Source organism: Tyto alba, unplaced genomic scaffold (genome assembly GCF_018691265.1).
Source record: "Tyto alba isolate M040663 unplaced genomic scaffold, T.alba_DEE_v4.0 Super-Scaffold_7, whole genome shotgun sequence".
Lineage (NCBI taxonomy): Eukaryota > Metazoa > Chordata > Aves > Strigiformes > Tytonidae > Tyto > Tyto alba.
The window spans coordinates 11,157,344-11,165,071 of NW_024881328.1; the positions used below are offsets into that span (position 1 = coordinate 11,157,344).

The following is a 7,728-nucleotide window of genomic DNA, read 5'->3' on the forward strand; positions in this document are numbered from 1 at the left end:
ATTTAAATGCATTTTTAATCCATGTAATATTTGGAAAAAAAAAATTAGAATCCATTTAATCTTTGAAAAAAATAAAAATGTGTGACTGGAGTAATGTCTAAAATGTAATTGCATTTAGTAGTTTCAGTTGTTAGCTGAAGGCTGAAATTGATAATTTCTGAATATTGACAGTTGTTTAAAATATGCATTATTTATCATTCTCTACTGTTATCTATTTGATTACCAGCAGTAAAGCAATTTAGTATATTTTCAGAGTTCACAAGTACAAATGTGACAGTTAAGACCTACAACATACTTCTGCTGTAGTATCTCTGTCCAAAAGTTGCCTTGAAAATACATTAAAAAGCAACATTAGTGCTGAGCATTTGAAGTGGCCAACAGAAGCAGTGTGGTCTGCATGTGGGTTGTTCAGGATGATACTGAACATATGTAAAAATACATTCTAGCAATCACGTTAGTAGTGATCTCAGAAACAGGAAAGTTTTTCACCTTAAAAAAGGCTATACATCTGGTGGGCACTGTTTCCTTTTAAGAAACGTAGGTCCTAAGAAAGCTTTTGTTTTAGAAAAAGAGTTAAAGCTTATGTTATTTCTTTATGGCTAGAATGAGGGTGCACACATTTAGCACATTCAGCTGCGAAGACCAACCTGATGATCTGATACTGCATGATTTTCTTACATGAAGTGTGCTGCTCAAGCAGCAATATGGTGCGGTTAATGCCTTACAATTATTGTTTTACCCCACCAAGTGATGTCCACCCTATTCTCCTGATCGGGTATGTACTGCTGCCTGGTGATAGATGTGCAGGCGACAGGATTTTAAACCCAGAGAAATCAGAGAAAATCCAGGTGCCGGTTTAAAGACCTTGTTTTCCACAAATGCTGTCCCTTGGTCGGCCTTTGCCAACGCTGGCATCCAACGGGCCAGGCTGGGCACGAGTGGGGCTGTCGCAGGTCTGGCGCGGCTGTTTGCTGAGCGACGCGAAATCCCGCTTCCCGTGCCACGGCCAGATAACCCCGCGCCGCTGCCGACCGCGCTCAGTCTCGCGCTCGTGTTTACCGTCCACAAGTCCACAACTGGGAGCAAACAGCCTACCCCCACGCCTTGTAATCAAGGAGAAAAATGGGCTCCTCTACGTGCAGTTTCTATGTCTCTTCCTAAACAGTTCACCGAAACAGCTGCCAGGCTGTCAGATTTTGATGAGGGGGAGAGACGTCCTCATAATTTGTTTAAAGACAATGTACAATACCAAAACCATTCCAAACAGAAACAGCTGTGATAACTACATGTCCAGAATGGGCAGAAACCTGCAGTTCGTGATGTTGATAGCAATAGCCAATTACAGTTTTTAACCTGTAAAATGAATGGTTCTGAATGCTACTTAATATAATATTTGCAGCCACAGAATTCAGAGGCATTTAATTTGAAAGTAAGTGCGTTTAACTTAATGAGAGGATTTAAAGAAGAACAAAAGAGGCATGGCAAAATCAAAATAGGTATTTTGAAGGATTAGAAAAAGAACAAGTGAGAGGAGATGATCTCAGTGGAATCCTGAACAGTGACATCTATTTACAGAGTTCTTTAGGTAGTACCTAGGAATAAGAAACCGAAACAACAAGAAAACCATCAGTCACTATTTTTATTGTGGAAGATGATCAAAAGGCAAAAAACTTCGCAGATTGCATTCAATCTGCAATTAAAATGTCTGGGCAGAGATCAGGGTTTCTCAGAATTTGTACCAAATCCCCTGCTGAGACAAATAGATTGATTTTTCCATTAGTTGCAATGGAACAGTGATTTTTCACTTTTGCTGAGAGTTTGATCCTTTCCCAACTTCTCACACCCAGGCTGGACATACTTCAGTCTTGATTTTATATGCTTTCAAAATCTGGATAAGCTGAGCAGCACCTGGAGATCACAGCCCAGGTTCAGCTGTCCTTCCCGACTGGTCTGAGCACTCGGCGCTCAGCAGTGACAATCTGCCACATAAATTCCCAGCAAAGTGATAAAGCTAAAAGAAAGAAAACAAACTTTGTGGGTCAAACATCGCTTTGCATTCCTTCAATCTGAGTCAAGGGAGGCTTGGTAGTGGTAGGCATTCCCCCTTAGGGGATTACTTGTTGGTGTAAATCAGTAAAGCTTCTCTAAATGGCATCAAGTCTTTTCTCCTTCATCGCAGAACCTGCTATGTTTACCAAAGCAGGTTAGTAACACTGATGCTTTATCCAGGTGGGGAAACTGAGGCATCCATCATCTAGCCATCTGGCCACTGTCAATTAGTGCAGGAAGCAGCAGAAGAAAGAATAACGTTAAAAAATCCCAGGTTCTACACAGACCTTTTTAAACAAAGACACCATGATTTCATGGAATAGAGGTACACTTACTCAGGCAACATGTGATTTCATGCAATTGAAAATAAATAGCTTTGAGCACTTACCAAGACAGCTGAAATACAGAAGGTGATCACCCAGATGGTCCACATAGTCAATCACAGTCTGCTGCATTCATCCCTTGCACATCAGAGGTCACCGGGCTGTCTCTGTGCTCTCCAGCGTGGCTTTTAGATCCTTTCACTTCATCCCTTTCCCTCCTTGCTTTTTTTCCTTCCCAGCTTTGACCATCCTTAGCCAATGTTTCTCTCCAGCTGCTGAGCCCTAGAGATCATCAGCAATGACAGGACCCCTCGTCCACCCTCCAAGCTCCCCTCCTCCTCTGCAGAAGCCTCCTGTCCCAAGAATAACAGCACCTCTGGTGAGCATGTTCCTACTATCGTCTGCCTCCCTTCCTGCCTATTATTCACTGTTATCGACGGGTGTCGCTGGGGAATGATCATTCCTTGTGCTCCCATGATAAGGCACCAAGCAGGACTCCTGTGTAAGATGTCAGCCCCACAAAGGCAGAGGTAATCAATCAAGGGGAAATACAGCTCTGGAATAAATTCCCTGCTGAGAAACAGAGTTGGAGGAATGTGATTCAGGCTGCCTGCACTGCTTCTGCTCTCGACAGCTCTGCACATGACTCCCACACTGAGCACACATCCCCTAGAGCCAGAAATCAGGAGGCTGGCAGAGCCTGCTGCAGGAGAGCCGGCTACCCGCCTCCCACCAAGCCCAGGCGAGCACGACCTCGAGCCTGGGGCAGGTACCAGAGGAAGGGCAAACAGGGGATCTGTTCTTCCCACCCCTTCCAAAGAGGACTCTAAATGCTCCCTGGGCTTCACCGTCTCATCCAATATCCAGAGAAACAGCCAGTCTGCATTTCATCCCAGTGCTATAGGTTGCAAGACGCTTGCCCTAGGTACAGGCTCCCAGCTGCCAAGGCAGCAGCTCCAGACCCTTGCTTGCCAAGTTCACTTGTAGCACAATAAGGAATATGGCTTCAAAAAAGAGCCAAGGTTTGCACCATGCACTAGCGCTCTTTCTCAAAAAACTGCAGTCCTCAGCATGTCTCAAAACCTCTTTTATGACCTATTCCAATTTACCACCACCATCACCCCAAACAGGTCAAATATGACAAGGGGCTACCCAGAACACTGGTGTGCTCCAGATCTACCAGTAAAGCCAATGACTATGACCATAAAACTCGTTACCTGTGCACTGAAAATCCAGCCATTGGATTAAGTAAACCATCCCCTGAGCAGCACAATGAAGGAATCCGGGTTTCCTAGCGAGTGCTGCCCTTTCCCATGCCCACTCTGACCACAGTAACTCCAGCTCATCTCTGTTTGTGCTCCTTAGGACCACCGAGCTGCAATGCTCTCTGTTTCCCTTCACGCCACCCTCATCTCTCCCCACATCCCCAGAGCAGGACTCAGGCAAGCAGCAGTATTTGCTCTGCCTCCATGCTATGCCCGTCCTGCCCAGCCGCCCGGTTTGCATGTGCTGACTGCCCAGCTGCCACCCTCCCACAGCATTGTTTCCCTCACAAAGGGCAAATGTTTCAGTCTTCCTCGCTCCTGTCCGCACTAAACACGTAGTAACTTTCATTTCTTGAAGAGCTCTGCTTTCTCACAGAGTTTGGTTGAAACTGGTCAAAGGATTAAACAAATTGTTAAAAGGGGTCTGAGAGGGAGCCAGACAATGTCATTACAGTAGTCTGAAGAAACCACATTGGCAATGCTGCGTCATCTTGGTGGGGTGCCAAGTCATTCTCTCTCTTCCTTTGGCTCAAGGAATATTTTATTATTCCGTTCATATTGTAACAGCTTCCCCTGAAAGCCACCACTCTTGCTTGCGTTTGTGGAATTGAGGAAGTTTTGCTCCTGAACATACTTCTGAACGTGGTGCATTTTCTGAAACAGGCAATGGTTGCCCAGGAGTTTCAGACAATGTTAGATTTAAACACCAGTGGTGTAAATTAGAGACTAATATTTTGTGACTGTCCCATTATATTAATGTGCAGGCTGAGCATCTGAAAGAAGCTGGATGCAAAATAAAACCTGGAAATTTCTCACCTGTGCAAACCATCGCTTGACTTGCAGCTCAGCAGATGTCGGTGCAGCAGGACAGACAGCGCGGGCTGGGAAACTGAAGAGCAGCAGCAGACTAAAGAGAATTGTTAACAAGAATTCACATATCCTGAAATGAGGTGTTTGTTTAAACAATGTAGCGTTACACTTGGCTGTGTGCGTCTACCTTCATTCCTACTCAGTATATCCATTTTAAATTTGTCGCAGCTGGAATTTCTTTCAAGCCTGTAATCTAAACCAGAAATGAAACATCAGAATTTGTTCATGCAATCTTGAAAGACTTTTAATTGTAACTTCAGGAGTAAATAAAAGAAATTACTTTGCTTTGCATTACTCTGATTGTAGGGTTGTTTACTTATCAAACACTAACCAACTTTGATGTTAAATATTTCTTTATTAATATTTAAAATTTCCATTAGTGTTTCAGTCTAATAATTCATTTTTCTCCCTCCTTTGCTAAATAATTAAATTGTTTGCAATGCCTCTATTACAGTTTGATAATCAGGCCAAGTATTTTTCATCTGATATTTGGAATATGGAGATAAAACTGAAGTGAGGATCATCTATTTAAATCCTAGTTCACAATCTCTATACTAGTCTTCCTAAGAAAATCTGCAGATTTGCTGGTCGATAATCCCTTCTTTTCACCTATCTTTTCCACTGATTTGCTACCTCTCAGGAAACCTTACAGAGTGCTTTTCCTGAGGTGCATCATATTCAGCTCCTCTGATGTGAAAGCATAGAGGGATTCTGGTTTACACTCAGCTATCTCTGTTCAAACATACAAACGTACACATGAATTGTGTTTCTGTGGGAGGAGAAATATGTTAACATGCTATTTGCTGTACTATGTTCCCATGGCCTTTTTCTTGGAAACAGGAATAAAAACCTGGCAAACACATAGACTTAACCAGGCTCAGCATGGAACACTATGATTAAGCTCTGGAGCTGGCAAGTCTATTTTCAGTGCCAAACCATGCCACTCAAAAAACGTAGCATTTTGCAGAGACATCTCCCCTTGTTCTGGGGAGCTGATTTGGGCAGTCCAGCCCCCGCGAGGGCTCTCCAGCAGATCCATTCTGCAAGAGAAAATAATTTCAGCCATTTCCCCGGCTTGCTTGTCAGACGGAGAATAAACTGTCTGCCTTAGACTGTTTACTCAGCTGAGGTGAATGGATAGTTTGGAAAAGGGCTAGTTTGCTTTCTCCCCTGATGTTTGAAATGGCCAAAGCTCCACCAAAGGCAAATAGCTGCGCACGTGGGGCTACGAGGAAGAGGCGCGCCCAGGAAGGGAAGGCTGAGATGGGAGGTTTGGCAGACAGGAGGTGCTTCGGGTGCCTCGCAGAGGGGATACGTGCCTTTAGTGTGATGTAGCACACTGGGGCACGTGCAGAGGTGAGGTGAGGACCTGCTCTGACAGAAAACGTGCTGTGAAATGGTGAGAGCCAGAGTTCACAAGAAGCTGATGTAGAAGCTGATCCTGAACTTTCTCCTAAACCCAGTTTGAATGCTGTCATCACTGGGCATCTCTCCCCAGCCCCATCAAGGGTGTAGACAGCATTCTTTCCTGATGGACAGCAATTACATTTTACTAAGTATGGGAACTATGTTCTGGGAGCTGAATTTTATGATCTGAAGTTCTTCTTCCTTGCTTTTTTTATTCAAGCGTTGCGCTACTTTTGGTCACATTTTACCTCTATGTTAGAAAAGCTGAAAGAGAAGAATTTTACTCTTAGAATATGTAAGAAAAAAAGAAAAAAAAGAAAAAAACCTAAACATTTCTGGAAATGTTTCTGGCTTTTTGTATTATGCCTATATTTGAGACATCATGAAAAAAAAAAAAAAACAGCAGAGCTGTGAATATGGTTTGTCCCAAACACATATTCATACCTAAAACAAACATAATACACCCCTGGCAGAAGGAGCTGGGGCAGGCAATACTCTCAAATTTGTTTTTAATATTGCCTAATGCAAGATATCAGTGCAGATTTCTTCAGTGTTAATGTTTCTCTTTGGCTCCTCCACTGACCCTGTTGGGAGTCTGGAGGACTTACAGGTTTGGGACAACACTTCTAAGGGATGTCAGGGTATGTACAGTAAATAGGCTGTGTCTACCCAAGCCAGCAACACTGCTGTGTTTAATTCAGCATTTCTCAGTCTCATCAGTCTGTCCAGATCGCCTGTCTGAAGGAAAAAAAAAAAAAATAAAGAAAATTGTGCTTTCCCTTCTCCCCTGTACACATGGAGGTAAAAGTAAAAAAAAAAATATTGGTGGTAAGTGTTTCAAGGGACTGCTCTTTAATACCAAAAAGTGAGAATTTCTAGGTAGTGGTAAAAGCCACGGTCTCTTTTTTAAAATACTGTAATAAATTTTTCCAAGTCTGTTTTAAGCCGATGAAGGCCCCGACAGACACCGCACGATTCTGGCTGGCTTTGCATCGCCTCCCTTCAGCGAAGAAACTCTGTTGGAGCCTTACTGAGCAAGAACAATTTATGTGTTAACAGACGAGTGTTCGTAAAGCAAAAAAAGCGCCTCCGCCGTGCCCGCGGCCACGCTGAGGACCCCGAAAACGACGTTTATTTGTACTTTCGCCACCAGAGCCGGCGGAACGGCAGCGCTCGCCCCGCTCCCTCTCTGAGGGAATCGCTCCCCCCCGCGCCCCGAATCGGCGACTCCGAGCACGGCGCGTCGCCCCAGCAGCAACACACACACGCGCACCCCCCCCGGTCCCAGTCGCGAGTGGTGCGGCCCGGTTGGGCTGCCCCATTGCCTAGCAACCGGCGTGGCCCGGCGCGGCGCTGAGGTGAGGGCCGGGCCGGGCCGGGCCGGGCCGGGCCGGGCCGCGGCTGCCGGGCGGCCTGCGAGTGCTGCGAGGGGAGGAGCGGGGGTAGCAGGGGCTCCCTCGGGCCGGGAGAACGCGTGGGGCTGGGGGGGATTGTCTCGGCCTGCAGCGAGGTGCTGCGCAGCGCTCGCAGGGGCCCAAAGGGGCTGGGGCGGGACGTCCCGCTCCACGCCCCCTCCCCGACCGGGCTGGAGGATGAGGAGGGTGCGGCCCAGGCTGTGGAGCTCCAAGCCCTTCTGCCCTCTAAGAAACTCTGATAGCCTAATTACATAGAGTGGACTTTTAAAGCGCGTTTTCTGTTGTTCCTAAAGCACATCGATGCTTCCGCAAGGCTCACACAGTATGTAACGTCATTAAACTGCTTCTCTTTCTGGTGGTGAGGTGTGCTAGGAGCTCTGTGAGGTACAAAGGGATTAG

General features: G+C 45.7%; 1 protein-coding gene across 1 annotated transcript in view; it reads right to left on the minus strand.

Annotated features, from left to right (window-relative positions):
* The window catches only part of SCTR (secretin receptor), a 24,349-nt gene extending 21,867 nt beyond the window's left edge, over positions 1–2,482 (minus strand). The window contains exon 1 of the mRNA XM_033003501.2: positions 2,438–2,482. Coding sequence (XP_032859392.1) covers positions 2,438–2,482 — 45 coding nt within the window. The remainder of the gene's footprint in view (positions 1–2,437) is intronic.
* Between the last annotated feature and the right edge of the window lie 5,246 nt (positions 2,483–7,728).